This window comes from Sphaerodactylus townsendi, linkage group LG03, assembly GCF_021028975.2.
Source record: "Sphaerodactylus townsendi isolate TG3544 linkage group LG03, MPM_Stown_v2.3, whole genome shotgun sequence".
Lineage (NCBI taxonomy): Eukaryota > Metazoa > Chordata > Lepidosauria > Squamata > Sphaerodactylidae > Sphaerodactylus > Sphaerodactylus townsendi.
In genome coordinates, this window is record NC_059427.1 from 174,844,003 (window position 1) to 174,864,942 (window position 20,940).

A 20,940-nucleotide genomic window follows, 5' to 3' on the forward strand; every position below is an offset into this window, starting at 1 on the left:
GACAGATGAATGGGTCTGTTGTGTTAAGGAGGTGGAGGGATCTGAAGGTCTAACATGTTTTTATATGAAGCTTGGTATGCGTGAAGAAATCTGTACATGTAATATGCATGTAATAGTCCCACTGAGAATCACAAAAGGTTTTAATACTAGCTGGAAGCAGAGGCGTAGTGAGGGGGGAAAGCGCCTAGTGCACCAGTGCGTCCTATGCCCCTGCCTCCGAATGCCCTTGCCACACCCCACAGGGGGTGCACCCCCCTGGAGCTACGCCTCTCCAGAAGTGCTGCTTTTCTGCTAAGAGTCCCTCGTATGTCTTCCATAATGAGGAACTTTGAGTTATAGTTCCTACTTTAACAGAAAATACCCTGTTCATTAATATCCCTCAGCATGGATGAGCCCAGTACTTATCAAAACGCTGGAGAGTTCTCTTTACCATCTTTTAGAAACTGAAACCCTCTTCACATTTTTCCTGCTCTAGTATTATTTCTTGACACTTCTGTTCAGAAACATCTTGCTCTGTTTCTCTTCTAACCACGAGGACCACCTCCTTACATAGGGCCCGGTGAAATTGATGATAGTTGTATTGGGTGGGGGGGGGAGGGGGAATAGTTCTGCTTGGGAAGTTCTCACAATGGAGAGATGTCGGGAGTGGTGTCCCCCAAGGATCCGTTTTGGGACCAGTGCTCTTCAACCTATTCATAAATGACCTGGAAGTAGGGGTGGGTAGCGTGGTGGCCAAGTTTGCAGATGATACCAAATTATGTAGGGTGGTGAGAACCACAAAGGATTGCGAAGAGCTCCAAGCGGACCTTGATAAATTAGGTGAGTGGGCTCAGAAATGGCAAATGCAGTTCAATGTAGCAAAATGTAAAGTGATGCACATAGGGGCAAAAAATCCAAACTTCACATACACGCTACAGGGGTCAGTGCTATCAGTCACAGACCAGGAAAGGGATTTAGGCGTCTTAGTTGATAGTTCCATGGGAATGTCAACTCAATGCATGGCAGCTGTGAAAAAGGCAAACTCTATGCTGGGGATCATTAGAAAAGGAATTGATAATAAAACTGCAAAGATTGTCATGCCCTTATATAAAGCAGTGGTGCGACCACACTTGGAGTACTGTGTCCAGTTCTGGTCGCCGCATCTCAAAAAAAAAGGATATTGAGGAGATAGAAAAAAGTGCAGAGAAGGGCAACAAAAGGATGATTGAGGGGACTGGAGCACCTTCCTATGAGGAGAGGCTGCAGCGTTTGGGACTCTTTAGTTTGGAGAGGAGGCTGAGGGGGGATATGATTGAAGTCTACAAAATTATGCATGGGGTAGAAAATGTTGACAGAGAGAATTTTCTCTCTTTCTCACAATACTACTAGAACCAGGGGGCATTCATTGAAAATGCTGGGGGGAAGAATTAGGACTAATAAAAGGAAACACTTCTTCGCGCAACGTGTGATTGGTGTTTGGAATATGCTGCCACAGGAGGTGGTGATGGCCACTAACCTGGATAGCTTTAAAAGGGGCTTGGACAGATTTATGGAGGAGAAGTCGATTTATGGCTACCAATCTTGATCCTCTTTGATCTGAGATTGCAAATGCCTTAACAGACCAGGTGATCGGGAGCAACAGCCGCAGAAGGCCATTGCGTTCACATCCTACATGTGAGCTCCCAAAGGCACTTGGTGGGCCACTGCGAGTAGCAGAGAGCTGGACTAGATGGACTTTGGTCTGATCCAGCTGGCTTGTTCTTATGTTCTTATGCTTATCTTTGCAAGTTTTGACAGAGACTGTAGTGAACCTGTAAGCATAGGTTTCTGTTGAACTAGTTAGTAATACTATGTAACATTCAGCCTGTAGGTGAAATAAGAAGAATCTGCACTCACCTTCCCCGATTTCAGTTCAGAGGTTGATGTACGATTGCCAATTTCAGCCTGGGAAATTTAGAGCTGGGGATTGGGAGGGAGCTCTGGGGATATGATGTCATAGTCTGCCTTCTGAAGTTGCTATTTCCTGTAGGAAAGCTGACCTCCGTAGCCTGGGGAACAGCTGTCATTCCAGGAAAATTTCTAGTCCAGCATTTATTTTCATTTATTGAAAGCATGTGCCACCCAGTCAAGGACCACAAGGCGGCAAATATTAATGTTGAACTATTAAATACAGTTAAAAATGGAGGAGGACCAATACAATTTTTTTAGTTATGCCAGATGAAACCAAAAGGTCTTCACCTGCTGATGAAAGACACCGATAGTATTTGGTACCAACTGTGTGACTACTGGACAGGCTTCAAGGTCAGCACAACGTAGAGTTCGTTGCAGTAATCTGATCTCAATGTTACCTGGGGCATTCAGCAGACTGGCAAGATCTTTTTTGGTAACAAGTACTTTGGTTCATTTGGAAAATTTTTAGTCCCTTTCCCCACAGCTCCTGAAACAGGTTAAAAAAAACATTCTTGAGTTTAGAAGGGGCTGCAGCTGGCTCGTAATCTGAAACCGGTGTCAGGTACCCCTGGCCATCACTGTCACCTGTTTATTCAACAAAGATTGGGATACAGGAGCTCCCCAAACTATGAACCTGTGCCTTCAGGGTTATAGAACCCCATGCAGAGCAGGGGGTAACTCATCACCCAGGTCAAACCTCCCTTCCCCCACCAGAATTGCCGCTATTTTGCCAGGATTAAGTTGGTAACCCTAGGTCAGGGGTCTGCAACCCACGGCTCCGGAGCCGCATGCGGCTCTTTCAGCTTTGTACTGTGGCTCCGCATGGCCTGGAGGACCGAGGGTAGCGTGGGCATGTCCCTCCAGAGCAGTGTTGGAAGGAAAGGTGAGTGGAGGGGCCGAACTCGAGGCAGCTCCATGCCTGAGTGTGCTACTTTTCGCGTCCCCTCCACTCACCTCTCCTTCCAGCGCTGCTCTGGAGGGACACGCCCATGCTGCCCACCAACCCCTGGAGGTCGGAGGGTAGTGTGGGCGTATTCCTCCATCCTCCTGCCGCAGCCGCCATCCCCCTGCCACCATCCCCCTTCTGCCCCATGGAGCAGGCGGCTGCCTGCTCTGTCGGGCAGAGGGGGTTTCCCTGCCCGGTGCCGCTGACTCCCAGCACTGGAAGGAAAGGTGAGTGGAGCGGCCAAACCTCTCCAGCTCAGTAGATCTTCGGGGCCGTGGAAAACGGGTCCAAATGGCTCTTTGGGTGGTAAAGGTTGCTGACCCCTGCCCTAGGTGGATGTGTGTGTGTGTGTGTGTGTGTGTGTGTGTATGTATACACATTCATTCATTCATTGGTAAGTTGCCTGTTGGTTATCTGTATTCACTGCCTGATGATTTCAGATATCAAACACATTTTAAGCCAATTTGTGAAGAAAATTAGACCCACACTAACTCCAGGGTTTTCTTATGCCACAACCTCCTGAGCTGTGGAGGCTTATCTGGGGAATTCAGATTAGCCTGTACTCCCACACATGCCAGCTGGGTGACCTTGGGCTAGTCACAGCTTTTCGGAGCTCTCTCAGCCTCACCTACCTCACAGGGTGTTTGTTGTGAGGGGGGAAGGGCAAGGAGATTGTAAGCCCCTTTGAGTCTCCTACAGGAGAGAAAGGAGGGATATAAATCCAAACTCTTCTTCTTGAACTATGATTTTCAAGATTCTCACATGAGTTGATTTAGGTACCAGTAAAGCTTTACCTTCTCTTTCAAAAGCCCTTGGGTTGAAAGTGATTACTTGAATATCATTAGAGGTTTGAAGCACAGCCCTAAATGGAGATTCTCAGTTTTATCATTGCATAGTCTGTGAAATCTCATGGACTTTTTTCCATGAAGCTAGGGCCAGGTCTGTGCTGAAAAGTGCATTAATTTATAAGCATGAGTCTTTGAGGTTTTTAGAAGCCCAAAATAAAATCTGAAACCTTGCCCGCTATGTTGCTTTTCCCTGTAGCACTCCTCCCACCTGTCAATCCCATGTTTTCCTCCAAAAAGTAGAGAACTCAACTTTCCAGGCATGAATAAAGCCATCCGGTTCTTTGATGATGGAAAACGTTGGGATTTGTGTCCCTGTGCTGTGTGCAATGGTCAGATAACTATCAACAGAAGTAGATTATTCAGTTTATTTGACCTCTTTGAATATAGGAACTAACATACGACCCAGTCAGCTATTTTTGTATCCATTGTCGTGTTGGATTTTGAGAAACTGGGCATTCTCAAATTGGCATTGAATTATTTTCTCCCCTGGAAGTATTAGAAATGGTCGGTGCCCCGTTACTTCCTAATAATCCTTGATCATGCTGCACTTGTGGCACAATAAGATGTGCAGAGGTGTACATAATACAAGGTACAGCAAGAATAATGCAAATCTGGATTGTTCCTGTAGCCCGACAATCTGATCCAACTTTTTAAAATAAAAATTTATTTATTTTGCACATCTAGACAACATATACATTAAGAGAAAAAGCCCAAATCTGATCTCCCTTCTCCCCTATAGTTAAGGTGACCAGATGGTCACCTTTCCGGCCCGGGACGGGGAAGCGGCCGTGTGCGTGACAGGGCGGTAAACGGCAAGCTTCAGAAGCCCGCGCGGGCGGCCGCAGGAGCAAAAGGCCGCAGGAGCAAAAGGCAGCCTTTTGCGCGGCGCTCCCCGGTCAGGAGGGAAGCGCCCCAGAAGGCACTGTGGCAGCCGCAGTGCTTTCTGGGGCGCTTCCCTGTTTCCTGACTGGGGAGCGCCGCCGCAAAAGGTAGTGTGCTGCTGCGGGCCATTGTCCGTAATCAGGACAATGGCATAAGCCCAGCGGGACGCGGGACACTCTACGCAAAAGCGTGAGTGTCCCGCGAAAATCGGGACGGATGGTCACCCTACCTATGGTAATAAAAGAAAAAGAAAACATACACACATACACATCCGTACATATATATATGGTGAATTCCAGCTATCTCATTATGGATCCAAACGCAAATCTAGTTTCATGCTTATGATTAATATCTACATTTTTTTCACTCTCATCCTTATAAAATTACTTTAGTTCAATCAGTTGTTTTCATTCAAATCTCAAATCATGCCATTATTTCTCTATTCGGATATGTTTGCATCAGGTAGTCCGAAAAGGGTTTCCTTTCCTTAAGGAAACTCCATGTTCCGATCCCACTTTCCAGCTAGCTGTTGGAATCTTGTGGTATGACTTTAATCCAGTGTCAAAATGGTTTTGTTTTGGCTGCAGCGTGCTAATGTCTTTAATCCAGTCAAAATGGTTTTGTTTTGGCTGCAGCATGCTAAAGTATCTATCTGCCCTTCTGGCAATTGGAAGTAAATTCTCTGCACCTTAATGGATCATGATTAAAGTATTTCTTTCTGATTTCATTATTCCCCGCCCTATATTTGTTTTGTACAAATCAGGAGCAATGGTTAGCATGCAAAAGAGAATGGCGTTGCAATGTGTAAAAAGTGACCTCCCAGATGAATTTAGGCGTTTTAATCCCTAGTTTTCTATATGCAAACACACGGCTGTATTTGCATATTTGTAAACCGCTTTACGCATGAACGTGTGTTCAGGGGAAAGCTTTACGGCTCTATTGAGTTTGAAAGTAAAACAACTTCTAGATCTAGCGAATATTGGGAGCCACACACACAATTGGTAAGGAATGTCGTGCCAGTATCCTATACTTTGGGCAAAAAGTTGCAAAAGCACCGCCCCGATCACTCCAGTTTAACATTGAAAATGGCGGCGGCGTCTAAAAGTAGGCGTTCCGCCGCAGCCATAAACTACACCTCCCATAATTCAATGCGGCCGGCAGTGACGTAATTTCCCCGCGCACAAAGAAGCCTATAAATACCGACCAACGGCCCTCCTGAGCCTTTCCACTCTCGCTGCCACCGCCATTTTGAGTGGAGGGTGGTGCGGCGCGGCCTCATCCATCCGCGGCCATCCGACTGCAGCTCTGCTCCCTTTGCTTGGGGACTGAGCCGGGAGGGATTAGCCCGAGATGAGAGCCAAGGTGAGCGGGCAATTGGGCCGGTTGTTGCGGTTCGGTGTGAACGTTGGTCGCGTAGGCCTACTAGCTGTTGTTGGGTGTGCCTGTTGAGCTGCGAGGGCTGGATGGAGATTCTGGGAAGAAGCGGTGCGCAAAGGCCCGTGGCGTGCAGGGAGCCTCTCCAAGAGGCCCAGGTTGGGCACTGGGGATGCTGAAGGATGGGTGGTCAAATAGTTTGAGTTATGGAGGCAGTGCAAATGGCGAAACTGCCCTGGAAAATTGACGTTTATGTCTGTTTGGGGTCGCTCTGAAATTTGCTAGGTAAACTGAGGAGCTGTTGTGGGTTTCCCAGGCTCTAGTAGCTTTTGCTCCTCAAATTTGGCTCGCATCTTCAGAGGAATTGTGTTGCGCATCAGAAATGGCAGTGTTCCCTCTTTTTCACTTTTCATGGGTGAATGTTGTAAAGGTGCTGCAGAAATGTCATGCATTCTTCCTGCCTCTGAAGATCCAGGGGAAATGTTGGGAGCATGGCCACGCAGTCCAAAACTGCGACATGCCTCTGAAAATGCCAATCATAGAGGCGGGTGACTCTCCAGGCACATTACGCTGGCTCTCCAGGCAATACGTACTGAGGAAGTTCAGAAAACCGACCATTGGGTAGCTTGTGCCTTGTATTTTTTAAATTTAACATATCGGGACTGGAATTGGATTTATGTGAATTGGTGCTGCCAAAAATGCTGACTTTCCCTTTCTTTCCCTTTCTTTCCCAGTGGCGAAAGAAGCGTATGCGCAGGTATGTGGATATGGGCTTGTTTTGCTTTGCAGTGATATCTAAAATGTGGTGCACTTAAGAGTAACCAACTTTTTAAATGGTGCTAATTTTGCCCTACTGTGACTCTATCTTGAAATTATATAGTAGTAAACCCTGTGGACTACAGTCCAATCAAAGATTGGAGGGGTCAAGATAAAAAGGCAGTTTGATGCTACCTTGCATTGGCGCAAAACAGACCACTCCATTGAATAATGTAAAGAGCTTGTGAAATCTTGGATGTAAAATAGTGATAGTTATGCAAGACTTTAGAAATTCAAAGCACAAGAATACTAGTGAGCAGTCTCACTGAATACTCTCTTGTAATGTATGAATACTACCCTAGCAAGTAAGCTAGGGTAGTATTATACCCTAGCAAGTAACAAGTAAGCATTCATTTAATATTTTCATCTTTAATTGTGATTCTCTGCTAATTTTAGACATATTTTCCACAGCTTTTTGCTCCATACAGGGTCATGTTTTTGTGCACTTTTAAGAGTCATAGATTCCAAAGCATCAAATGTGATCACAGACATCTGTAGTTGAAACATTAGGTCAGAGATGTTCACTCAGTGGCTCGGGACACATGTGGCACCTGCCCCATGTTTCAAGAAAGTGGGCAAGGCTCTTACCTGGTGTTAGTTTCCACCTTGAAACAACTGCTGCTGGAAGAACAGGTAAACTGAGAGCCTCCCTCAGATACAGGCCTCCGCCAGGGATGAAAATGAATGTAGCTCTTTTGGTTGAGGGTAAGTGCAGATGTGGCTCAGTGCAAGCCACGTGAACCCCATCACATTGGATATTAGCAACGGCACCAACTAAGGAAGAAACTGCAACTTTGGGGAAAGATTTGTTCCCATGGGACCTTTCAACATTTATGGCTACCAATCTTGATCCTCCTTGATCTGAGATTGCAAATGCCTTAGCAGACCAGGTGCTTGGGAGCAGCAGCAGCAGAAAGCCATTGCTTTCACATCCTGCATGTGAGCTTCCAAAGGCACCTGGTGGGCCACTGTGAGTAGCAGAGGGCTGGACTAGATGGACTCTGGTCTGATCCAGCTGGCTTGTTATGTTTAAACAGCGCTCGTGGTTCCTTCCCCATCCCAAACTGTCAGTGGTAGAACATTTCAGTGAGGATTAAATCACTGCTGTTCCCTCCTTGTTTCCCTTCCTTCAAAAAGTCTCCAACTGTATGTAACTTTCCCCAGTTATAAATTAGAGCGATTGAGGTGGTGAGCAGAATGCGGGTGGGATAGCAGGAATGAGAAAGGGCGTATAGCTTCCTCTTGAACTACCGTTTTTTATCATAGACACCTCTCTTTTACTGGTGGATATTTGGCTGTTGTGTATCTCAAACTTCGTACACTTCAAATGAAGACTGGGGTGTGTACAAGTAGATGGGGTGAATTTGCTGGGGGGGTGAATGAATGTACACTGCACACGTTTTTGTGAAAGTGGCCAGAGCATCCATCAAACTGGCACATAGGAGCAATTTTATATGTAAGACTGACAGTAAATACTGTTATCTTGTAGGCTGAAGCGCAAAAGGAGAAAGATGAGGCAGCGGTCCAAGTAGACATCGCCTGCAGTGCTACTGAAGCTGCAGAACAGAGCATGGAATGGTGGAGCTTGGGAAGGCGACTTCCAGACAAGGCCTGCTATTTGATGCTACTGTCAGAAGACTCCTTGCCTGTCTTCAGGAGTTTCCATCTTGAAGCCTAGGAGCTGTGATTTGTAAAGGGTGTTGCCCTTGAGCTTAACTATTCTGGACTGGTTCTCTTCTTTGCAGCTTGATGTAGTAACTGTATAAAATAAAGCCCGTTCTGGGAATTCAGCATGTCATTTTTTTTTCTACTGGGTGTTGGATATTTAGTAAAAGGTTTTGATAAGACCAAAATACGACTTCTGGGTGGCTTGAATGTCGCTTGAAAAATTGATTGCCAACTCTTACCAAAACTAAAATAGCAATTTTCAGCATGGTGGGAATCCATTCCGTGGTGTTGAGAGAGAGATGTTGCTGTTTTGTAAAAGCCTTTTGACCAAAAGCATTTTGCATTCAGTTAGGCCAGCAGCGCTTCCCAAATCACTTGGTTTGAAGTGTTCTTGTTTCCAAACTCACAGAAGCTTCAACTTAATTTTTCAGCTCTCCAGCTGTTTTTTGCGGGAAGGGGGGGCACACATTTTTTTTAGGCAAGCGTTGACTGTAGTTGCAGATAGCTAGAAGCGTATTTTAGATTAAGTTAATGCAATCTTGGGAATGCAAGAATTGGAGCACTAGCTGGTTTTCATGCATCCCTGTTTTTCTGTCTTGGTTAGCACCAGTTCTAGGAATGAGTTCTTAAAGAGTTCTCATTGGCACAAGACAAAATTGTGCTTTGGAACCACAACAAGCAACATCTGTCTGGCAGCCCCAGCGTGCTAGAACTTTTTTTTTGTGCTGCCAAGTCACAGCTCTCAGTCAATCCTGTAGGGCCATGGTGGCGAACCTTTGGCACTCCAGATGTTATGGACTACAATTCCCATCAGCCCCTTCCAGCATGGCCAATTGGCCATCTGGAGTGCCAAAGGTTCGCCACCACTGCTGTAGGGTTTTCAGGGTAAGAGACATTCAGAAGTGGTTTGCCATTGCCTGCCTCTGCATCACAACCCTGGGATTCCTTGGAGGTCACCCGTTCAAATACTAACCAGGGTTAGCTTCTGAGATCTGGGGCTGTCCTGGTCAGAACTAGAACGTAGGGGCTGAATAAAACATAGAATAGCTTACTGCCATTCACTGTCCCTACCCGGTGGCCCACTTTTATGGTTACCATGGCAAGGTCTTAGCATAAGAATCCTGTTGGATCAGTCTGTTCAGTTTCTCCATTACTATGCTGACTCTAAAAACTGGGAAGTTTGTATTTAAGGAACCTCTATGCTGTCTCTAGAGTCCTGCTTAAAATAATTATACAATACAACATTTTATTAGGCATAGTTAAAATAATTCTTAATATAAAAAACAAATTACTGTATATTCACACATAAAGCAGGACGTTAAGTTGCAATATCCATTGGGCAGTCTTGTCAGACCCAGTGATCAGTCACATCTAAGCAGTATTATGTTCATTTTTCACACAAGCAAAAAATGAATAGGGGATTCCCTGGGAAGATACATAATACTGCGTACAGTTGGGTTACTAGATTTGATATGCAACCCATAAGAATGTATGGCAAGGCACACAGGTCCTAAATATTACAAACACAATACTTAGAAATGTTGCCATAAAATTTTTCCAATACTTCCCTGAAAAATATTTCCCTGACTGCTCAGTTTGAGAAGGTAAAAGTGCTTGAAGGTTTAGAACAGCTGTGAGGCAGGCCAGGCTTAGACTATTTGGTAAACTGAAAGTAAGCTTACGTTTTGAGATGTTTGTCTCACTGAACTCTGCTAAGAAAATTTGAAGTTCTGGTATTTTAAATGCCATTATGGGGCCTGGGCTGGTCCAATCTTGACAGGTCTCTGAAGATGAGCAAGGTTGGCCATGGTTAGTATTTGGCTGGGAAATCAAGGAAGCTGAGGGTTGCTGTGTACAGCCGAACAATGGCAAATCGCTTTCCACTAAGTACAGCAAAACCTTGTTATAAGCCAGAGAAGCACAAGATGGCCTCAGTTTTCCAGTGTTTAGTATATGCATAGAAAGTAGGGAAAGGTGTGTCAATAGGCAGCCTGCCAGCTATATTTCAGTAGCTGAGCACATGGGGAGACTTTGGCTGTCTAAAGCCAGTGCTTGCATTACTTTCAAATGGCTTCCGGAGGAAATGAATTGCTCTTGTCAGTAGGCTTGAAAAGAAAATTGCGGATTAAATTATAACCTTAGCAGTACTCTAAAGAACTATTTTTATTTCAAAATAAGAGCCCAGTAGCACCTTACAAGATTGACAAAAATGTCCCGCATATATACATTAGTAAGCCAAACCCTGCTCTACCAGTTCACCGGGGACTGGTCCATAAAAATTTCCTGTGTTGTAATAAAAATGTAAGTCTTTGAGGTGCCATTTTTTTTTGTAATGGATTAATTGAATGGATTTGGGAGGGGCTGTGGCTTATCTTGGAACCGCGTGGCGTAGTGGTTAAGTGCTTGCACTGCCACACAGTCAGGAGTTCAAACCCCCTGTGGGTCAGATATCCTGGCAGCTGGTTCATAGTCAACTCAGCCATTCATCCATTCCTTGGTCGATAAATGAGTACTTAGCTCATAGCTAGGGGGTAAAGAATAGTCGGGGAAAACAATGGCAAACTACCCCACAAAAGAGGCTTGCCTATGAAATTACTGCTTGCAGTGGTACCCCGGGGTCAGACACGACTGAAGGGGAAACTACCTTTTTTACCTTTATGGCTTATCTGCTTTGCATTTAGAAGGTCCCAGGTTCAATTTCTCTTATTTCCAGGTCATGTGAAAGACCCTAAGCAGCTACTGCCAAACAATTCTGCACAGACCAATGATCTGATGCAGGAGCCCTTATTCATATGTGCATTTGCGTGTATGTTTCTCAAAAAAAAAAGGCCAACACTTGTTCACTTTACAAATGAAACTGGTGTATGGCTTAACTGCACATCCAGTACTACATGCTTTGAATGTAATTTGAGAATTCTGCATGTTGAATTACTCATGTGTTTACACAGATTGTACATGCATACAGCACAATGTGTGAACAGTATAACATAGCTTCATGTTAGAGATTCGAGACCAGTGGCCCCTTAGAGATCTACAAGAATTTCAGGGTATTTGACTCTTAGGTGCTCCCAGTCTTGTTCTACTGCAGACCAACCTGGCTTCCTTCTGAAAATAGCTTTATGCCTATCCTTGAAATGAAAGTCAGTACAATGGTTTCTAGATATGTATAGCATTTGATTTCTTATGCCAAACGACAACGAGGACACCCCCGAAACACTGAGGAGAACATTCAAGCAGGACCTGAGGGCACTGAAACACTCATCCAAGACTGGAAATGCTGGAGAGCACTTGTTGCCCAATGTGCTACTTAGCATGGGAGGATCTAACTAACCTCTGACCTCGTAGGCTTAGGATAAGTACTGTTCTGTTTTCCAGTTTTGTTTTTGCAAGTCACGTAACAATACCTCCTGCTTCTATTTCGCACTCTTTTTTTGCTGTTATGGACTTGCCCTTCATCTGCTGGGTTCATCCTTTTTTTGCTGTTATGGACTTGCCCTTCATCTGCTGGGTTCATCCTGGGGATAAACTAGGAATTTGGTTGAGGCCACCCATTTCCCACTATTTCATTCCACTGACTTCCCAACCACTAAACACCAGTTGTCATCCGTAACTTGCCCTATGAAGGACAGACTGGGCATTGTCCCCATTTCTTTTCTTTCTCTTGGTTGTTGGCCCTCCCTGCCTGGATAAGATTATTTAGAGCAATAATTCCAAACCTGGGGTACATACCCCAGGGGTATGAGCCAGAGCACTTGGGGGTATGTGAGAAAATGACATAATGGGTTTGCTAATATAGGGGTACAATTTTAGGGAAATGGGTTGTCGAGGGGTACGTGAAAAAAGGTTGGGAACTACTGGTTCAGAGATGTGCTGAAGACCTATCAGTGTTGTTATCTGCGATGTGATATTAGTGTTATTTGATAAATTTTAATCTCGGAATTATATAATGGGTTTACTAGCATGGGGGTACAATGCCAACATGGGGGTACAGATAGAAATGTTATTGTAATATTAGGTTTATTTCTGCAAGCGAGATAGAAAAGTAATAAAAACAAATAACTAGGGAAAAAGTTATAACAAGCGAAGCGACTTCCTTCCTTCCTTGCCAGTTACTTCTACGCATGTCCAAGGGTCAACATGGCGGCGGGAGAAGCTGAGTCTAGTTGCCACGGCAACCACGGCGCAGGCACGCGCCATCCCTGCCGGGGGCGGAAGAAGCATAGAGTACTTCCGGTGTTTCTGTGGAAGGGCGGGCGTTATACCGGAAGGGGCTGCGCTTTGTTAGGCACCGAGGAGGACGGAGTGTGGGTGAGTGAGAAGCGTTAGGGGCATGTAACCTGCTTCTGTGTTGGGGTTTGCGCATTCCCACGTTCCCCTAGGCAGAAAAGGCTGTGACTCTCTTCTGGCTTCCCCGCCCCCTGGAGACGCTGAAGCCCCTGCCCTTGTCTTGGGCCTCGCCTGGTTTGCTCCTGTGGAGTTTAGGCTCAGTCCTCCCTTCCTTCCTTGGAATGTGTTTGGCTGGCGGGTTTCCAGCCTGGGACTGTCATATTCAGAATGGGCTGGAGTAATTCGTCGGAGAAGGAAGCAACAGAGGAGTGTTAAAGCGCCAAGAGAGGTGCTCCAGACCTACCTGTCACTCCTGAGATGAATCTCGTAGTCACCTGCCCTGGTGAGATGTAGCCTTGCCAAAGATGTCGGTGGAGAAGCTTCTTTCTGGTTGTACTTTTCGAAGTGTGTGAGAGATAAATGGTTGCTTCTGAAAAGAGAGCTCAGAATGGCAAGCTATAGTTGTGATTCATGTAAAAATATGAACTGAAACATAAGATGTGCGCTCAAGCAAACCAACACGATCAGTTATTGTACTTTTGTGTATAACCAATCCCATAGCAAGTGTGTATGCGTTTTGATTCACTGAAGATAAGTCTTTCTTGATGAGGGAATAATTATTGAGAAGAGGTTCCCTCAAGCTTCTCATTAGGTACCCATAGTAGCTGAAGGTACCCATAGGTACCCATAGTAGCTCATTAGGTACCCATAGTAGCTGAAGCAAGAGGATTGAGGGTAAGAGAAGGAGAGTTTGGATTTATACCCTGTCTTTCTCTCCTGTAAGGAGACTCAAACTGCTTCCCTTCCCCTCCCCCCAGCAGACACCTTGTGAAGTAGGTGGACCTGAGAGAGCTCTGGGAGAACTGTGACTAGCTCAAGGTCACCCAGCAGGCTTCATGTGGGGAAATAAATCCAGTTCACCAGATAAGAGTCTGTCGCTCATGTGGAGAAGTGGAAAATCAAACTCAAATCTTCGGATTAGAGTCCACCTTCCCTTAACCACTACATTAGTGGATTGTTTAAATTATATGTAACTGCTGCCGGAGTTTTAATGTTTAAGTTATGTTGTTGAGTTGCTGTTAATAACAGCCATGTTGTTGAGCCGCCTCGAGCCCTCCGGGGAAGAGGCGACCTATAAATCTAAAATATAAATATATAAATAAATAAATAAAACATTACGCTGGCTCTCCAAGAGAAAGAAGAGTTTGTGTTGGTAGTCAAGACACTTGACAAACATGTTGGGCAGGAAAGCAAACTTCTGTCTCTGGCGATCTTATGTAGAATAGTGGATATGCTTTCTTGTAGGACTGCCTCTTTGCCTCCACTTGTGCTCTGTATCTATGAATAAATCAAATTTTTACAGAATTGCTGTAAGACTCCAATGGTGTCTCCTCCAAAAGGAACTATCCCTCCGAACCTCTCACTCTTAAAGAAGGGAGTGTGTAAATATTATTTACTTAGCATTAGGCAAAGCAGTAGTTCAAAAGCTCTTCTCATAACTGAGTTCAATCCTGATGGAAGTTGGTTTCAGGTAGCTGGCTTAAGGTTGACTCAGCCTTATCCTTCTGCAGTTGGTAAAATGAATATCCAACTTGCTGGGGGTTAAGTGGAAACAACTGGGGAAGGCAATAGCAAACCGCCTTGTAAAACGTGGTCTTCCTAATAAGCATCGTGATATGATGTCACCCCTTGGGTCCGTTCTGACACAGTGCTGGCACCTTTCCCTTTTTAAAGCAATGATTTGTCATAAGATTACTATAAAATGAAGCTATAAGAAAACTAATTTAACTTGAGAAGTTTATGGGAACACGTGCATTCTAAGTTATTACAAGATTTGGAAGATGAGATGCTGTTTCTGTACAGAAGGTATTTTTAAGAAGGATAAATCTCCTTTTGCTTCATGTTTCCCCAGTCACCACAAAAACTAACTGTATTTGAAAATACATTAGAATGAGTTGTTAAAATTTGCTGCCTTTCTTAGGCTCATTCTGCACATGCAGAATAATGCACTTTCAAACTGCTTTCAGTGCTCTTTGAAGCTGTGCGGAATAGCAAAATCCACTTGCAAACAGTTGTGAAAGTGGTTTGAAAACGCATTATTTTGTGTGTGCGGAAGGGGCCTAAGTGATCAAATAAACTGGTAGTTTATAAACTTTGTTCCTAGGAATCAAGGCGTTTTGCAGATTATAGGAAACATCTTAGGAAAATTGATCCTGTTGAATGAGTTGCTTTGAAGACCATGTCTTCTGCTGAGTTTGGGTGGAGTAAATCATATCAGATCCTCTAATGCAGTGTTTGTAATCTTTTTTTGTTTCTAATCTTTTTGTTTCTAATTTTTTTTGACCCAACAGGTCCACATTAATTTGGTATAATGACTCATACAAAAATTATTGGAGCCCTAGGCGGACTTTGACCTATGGATTGGCAGTCTTCTATACTAGCTAACCAAATATTTTTGACATCACATATAGGGTACAGCTGCCCCCACTGTGACCCACAAGTAAGTGAAATGCTGATACATACCATCTTTGCATATGGAGGTTACATTCCATTTTTTACCATTCTTTTCGCCATCGCTCCCCCTAATCTCCCCTAAGATTGTAAGAAACTCATTCTAGTAACCATCAGGGTACATTTTACAACCATCAGGACACTTTTTACGTGACCAGCATGTAGATGCCATGAAGAAAAAATACCAGCTGCTGTATATCATGGAACAAACTGCTTCCAAAGTCAGATCGGTTTCCAAAATATAGAAGAGCAATGGAAAGGGCTGGCATGGAACCTAGTTGTAGGTCCTGACCCACAGGATAGGAAACACTGCTCTAAAGGCTTCACAGGAATGGCGAATGCCCTACATTGTGTTGCAGAAGTCTTTGCAAAGTGGGTTCCTCAGCAGGAGAGGATGACCCAAAGACAGGGAAAAAAATCCCATGGATGGAGCTAAAATCCAGTTTCCTCTTGAAAGTAAATACAGTGAGAAAAATGTCTTGAGGCAACTGTATGCTCATGTATTGATTTCATGTATTGCTCTTTCTTCCTTTCTCTAGCACTTTGGACAAATCAAGGCTGATAGCTTGCCACAACCAACCTTGGCATGTATTTGGAAACACTGCTTCATAAAGGTAAAGTTGAGCTTGGGGAGCTGTTGCTGCTTCTTTTGAAGGGTCTTTTGGTCGTCTGTTCTTAAAATATGTTTGGTCTGCAGGAGCTTTACAGTGTTACTTGGAAATGACAGGCTGCTTGGGACGTTGCTGAAGCTGCTAGTGAGGGAAGCACTTGCCACAAAATAGTTCTGTTTTGTGTAGGAGAGCTTTGTGAGTCCTTTCCCTGCTCAGACTGTACCACTGCAGCTGGCTGCCAGAATTCTCTTGCCCTATGAAGGTTCACTGCAGGTGGAATCCAAGGGTCTAGAATTTGCAGATGTAACACCTTTCCTACTCCCACAAAAACCAACAATAGGCTCCTGTGTGAAGAAACAGTTTCTGGGAAGAGGGTGATTCGTGTGGATTGGATTGGATTGGGTGTTGGCATTGTCTTGGGTTGGTCAGTGTGAGGATAAAAGGTGCTTAATTTGCCACTAGCTAAATGTAACTGAAATTGGCAAAAGTTTCTGGTGCCAAGAATTATTTGAACATGTGCCATTTAAGACGATTGATAAAGTTAGCTCACAAGTTGACAGCTCTATTAGCTTGAGCCTTAGCTAAAGAGCTTTTAGAAGGACAGGTGCCAGGTTGTAGGTGATGGTTAGGTTGTCGAGCCTAACCTGACAAAATTGTGCAGAAATCAGTCCTCATATCCCCTATTGCTACCTCTTTATCACCACTTTATCATCACTCATAAGAATACTTAGGAAGTAGCAGGAAATCTGTGTTTATAAATACAGCAGAGTGGCTAATGCCACTTAAATGCTAACTAATTCATAAAGAGGGGTCTTGGTTATGCCCACTGATTACTTTGCAGATCTGTAGGATTTTTTGTAGGCTGTCCCTAATCAACTTTGGCTTTTGAAAAATCACTATCTGAAATTTAAAATAGATTCTCCTCTGTTGCAAGTCAAAAGGGTCCAGGAGAGCAGCCCTTTGGCTCAAGCAACATGTGTTTAGCTGCCAGGACCTTCTCTTCAAGATCTAAGACAAGCCCTTAGTGCTATCCTTAAAATGTAATTCCTTGTCTCTGCGTTGGAATATTTCTAAAGAGATCTGCTAAAATATTATGTGAAGATAAATGTCTGAGTGCTGAAGGCTCACAAAGGACTCCAAAGGCTTTTTAATTAAAAACCAGTATCCTACGCTAGAGAGTAATGTGTAGCAGTTAAATTGTCAGATTAGGATCTGGGAAACGCAGGTTCAGATGTCCACTCCGCTATGGAAACTTTCTGGGTGATCTTGGGCCAGTCACACACTGTCAGCACTGACCCCGACTAGTATTTGGAAGGATACCTCCAAGGAATACCAGGTTAGAGACTTAGAGGCAGTCAATGGCAAACCACCTCCGAATATCTCTTGGCTTGAAAACCCCACCAGGGGTCGCTATAAGTCACTGTGACTTGACAGCAAAAAAAGCGAACCCACTTTGATTTAACATGACAATACTTTGCTGAAATGTTGTTTCATTATTTAAAAGCTTGTAGGCTGTACATTGTGGCCACCATTTGCATTCTTATGTAGCCTTGCATGTACAGAAATTTACAGTTGAAGGAAAATCTCAATAAGAAGCAAGTTTCTAATAAAAATGTGTACAAATGTCTACAATCAACAAGATAAATGAAAACTAGAGACTCATTAAAGAATAGTGTCTCACTGGAAGTCAGTTATTCTTGAATACAGTATTTGATTCTGGGCGTATCAACTCAAAGTAGAACTGGGAGAAGATATGGGGGAAACGAAAGTGGGCAGATGGACTGAAGCCGCTGTTTCCAAGTGGGTACCATTCCGGTCATTTTCCCCAGCAGGTTCATAGGAAACAGACGCTAAAGACTGTGATACTTAAGTGTTTATGAACATTTCCATTTTGTGTTTTTTTACTTGATCTCTTCTCTCTCCTCTCCCCCAAGTTGCCTGACCGGCTGCCAGCCTGCTGGGTCACGAAAAAATGCCAGACCGCGACAACTCTTACAACGGTAGCGGCAGTGACGAGGCAAGCGCGAACTCTGACGACATCTGCCGAGATTTTCTGCGCAACGTCTGCAAGCGGGGCAAGCGCTGCCGTTTCCGCCACCCGGACATCAACGAGGTGACCAACCTGGGCGTTAGCAAGAACGAGTTCATCTTCTGCCATGACTTCCAGAACAAAGAGTGCGTCCGCATCAACTGCCGCTTCATCCACGGCACCAAGGAAGACGAGGACTGCTATAAGAAGACCGGGGAGCTCCCCCCGCGCCTCCGCCAGAAAGTGGCGGCTGGCCTCGGCCTTTCCGCGGCTGATCTTCCCAACAGCAAGGAGGAAGTCCCCATTTGCAGGGATTTTCTGAAGGGGGATTGCCAGCGGGGAGCCAAATGCAAGTTCCAGCACCTCCAGCGAGATTTTGAATTCGACGCCCGGGGGCTGACTACCCGGGAGCAGGGCATCACCACGCCCGTGCGGCGGTACGACCCCTACGACCCCATGTACGATTCCGACCGCTGCTACGACGACCACGATCCCGTGCTCAAGAGACGGCGGGTGGACGGACTTCACTTTGAGACGTACGAGTACAACTTCACCAGCCCGCGCACCGTGGAGTACCGACTCCTGGAAGAGGAGAACATCATGCTGCGCAAACGTGTCGAAGACCTCAAGAAGCAGGTCAACAACCTCCTGGCCACCAACGAGGTCCTCTTGGAACAGAACGCCCAGTTCCGCAACCAGGCCAAGGTGATGACGCTCAGTGCCCCAGCCACAGCCACGGAACAGACTCTGGCCCCCACTGTGGGCACAGTCACTAACTACAATCACAGCATTGCACAGACCCACACCACCCTGAGCAGCCAAGCTCTACAGCCGCGGCCGGTGACGCAACAGGATTTGGTGGCTCCGGCTGGCGCACAGGCAGCACCGCCCAGCAACGCAGCGCCTCCCATGAACCCTGAAATCACCCCGCTCTCGGCAGCTCTGGCTCAGACCATCGCCCAGGGAATGGCTCCACCGGTCTCCATGGCGCCTGTGGCGGTGTCGGTGGCCCCCGTGGCTGTGTCAATGGCACAGCCACTGGGGGCCATAACCATGAGCCATGCCACCACGCCCATGGTGACGTACCCCATAGCCTCACAGAGCATGAGGATGCCTCACTAGTCCCCTTCATGAGGGAAGTGACCTCGTGCAGTATCTGTTGCCCCTAAGTTGGGGGTTAAAGCACTGTTTGGATCCACCTGATAGTGAACCAGGCTGGAGAAAAGAGGCTGGCTTCAGATGCGGATCTGAAACCCACTGGAGTTCTCATCTCTACGCAGTGGGGAAGGACGCTAGCTTGGGTGGACGTTGCCTCAAGCTGGAACATGAGGCTTGGGCCGGTCGCTGCGGTCGGGCTCAGGGATGACTGGATAAACAAAGCAATCTAGACAGCGTAGTGCTCGCCTACCCTTTTTCTCTACCGTGTGTCTCTTTTGAAGCACTTCCGTTCTCATGAAATCACCAGCCAGTCCCTTTCCAAGTTTAGTAACTGAGTTTATTATCTCCCTAGTGGGAGCCTTGTCCTCACAACCCTAGTAGACACGCGCAGTCCATCCTGCTCTTACCCATGGGGAAGATGTCAGTAGGATTTCCCCTGGCTCAGTCAGACGTAGAGGGGGAAAAGGGTTGGAAGGCTGCTTGTTCTGCAGAGGCTAAGATAGCCTGGGTCATCCAGCTTTGGCAAGCTTTAAGGCAAACATGCAGGCTCCTGGGTATAATTTATTTGAGCTCTGTTATAGCAAACAGTGGGACTAGAACTGGCAGCAGAAGTACATCCATCTGTTTCTTTTGATTCGATAGGCATCGAGTGTGGAAATGGCCACCATGACCCTAGAATGTGTTCTCCCTTACTGAAAACAAACTGGGTAGAATACAGATAGCATATTTTGTATTGTTTCCTCGGTTTCTCAGAGTTCACAGTGGATGGATACCTCGAGACTATATCAAGGATGAGCAGTTTTCTTTTCTGTTGTCAACTAGAGGAGTATTCTGTGCCTTTCCAGCCCCCTATAATCTCCCCCGCTCTTGAGCTTTCCGCAGAGGGTTTTGCGGCTTCCTGCCTGTACCTCCAGTGGGAATTGCAGTCATATATGGTTTTGGTAGGAGCTTCTCTGCCATGTGTCACTCCCGACATTTTTTTTTTTTAAGAGATGCTTCTCTCAGTGTTGTGCTTTTGGTTGTTGGCGTGAATTTCGCGCTCACCCTTGGGTCTAAAAGTAGCTTTCTGCATCTTTCACCGTTCTCTTTGGATTGGTTTTTATGAAGACGTTTTAAAGGAAACTTCTTCCTGACCCAGCTGTTTCCACAGTTCAGTGGAAATGTTTTCAGCTATTAAAGCTAATGTACCGTCCTCGCTCATATGACTGGTGTTGATATAATTCTTCAAAGTGTGTGTATAAAATGTATATATTTTTAAAAGGTTATCTTGTCATCACTTAAATGCAAAGCAGTCTCCAGAGTGAATTCGCTTCCAGAAATGCTTACAATGCTGCGGGATGCAATGAGACAATACGTGAAAAGTGTGGATGGGGAAGGAATCTAGCAAACTTTTTCTGGGTAAAATCTCTTGTTGTGGGGGGTGGGCAGCATAGGCTACGTTTGCTTCTGAGTTCAACCCCAGATGGATTTCAGTGGATCATTTCCCAGCCTGCTTTGCAACAAACCTTCTATTTCAGTGTATGTCAATTGAAGTTAGCAGTAGGAAATTCATGGGAAAAAGGATTTGATGTGCATATTAAACAAGCTATTTAGGATGCAACAATTCACAATCAACCAAACCCTTTAACTTTAATTAGCTGGAATCTAACTTAATATTCTGTGATGTACCAGTATGTTTCTTTGCTGCCACCCTATGGTTGCAGGAGGGAAATCCAGAATCCCATTTGTGAGGTAGATGAGAACTGCACAGACTTCTGTCAAAAGAGCAAATCGGTGCCTGGGTACTGGATTAGATCCACACGTTATACTCAGCTTCAATTATTTGATAGTCTTTGATGTAGA

The 20,940-nt window shown here is 45.2% G+C and overlaps 1 protein-coding gene across 3 annotated transcripts; it reads left to right on the forward strand.

The window, feature by feature from the left end:
* The first annotated feature begins 12,350 nt into the window (after window positions 1-12,350).
* ZC3H10 (zinc finger CCCH-type containing 10) lies at window positions 12,351-20,359 on the forward strand. Of its 3 annotated transcripts, none has more exons than XM_048491831.1 (4): window positions 12,351-12,771; window positions 15,141-15,289; window positions 15,840-15,914; window positions 17,846-20,359. In XM_048491831.1, the coding sequence occupies exon 4, from the start codon at window positions 17,884-17,886 to the stop codon at window positions 19,060-19,062; it is 1,179 nt and encodes a 392-aa protein (XP_048347788.1). In that variant the 5' UTR covers window positions 12,351-12,771; window positions 15,141-15,289; window positions 15,840-15,914; window positions 17,846-17,883; the 3' UTR covers window positions 19,063-20,359. The 3 variants fall into 3 exon arrangements, with proteins under 3 accessions (XP_048347788.1, XP_048347791.1, XP_048347790.1); XM_048491833.1 differs by lacking the exon at window positions 12,351-12,771 and adding an exon at window positions 12,880-13,132; XM_048491834.1 differs by lacking the exon at window positions 15,141-15,289 and having other exon boundaries at window positions 12,733-12,771.
* Window positions 20,360-20,940: the final 581 nt, after the last annotated feature.

Coding starts and splice junctions, on each gene's coding strand:
- ZC3H10 (XM_048491831.1), top strand. CDS start 17,884: ATGCCAGACCGCGACAACTCTTACAACGGTAGCGGCAGTGACGAGGCA.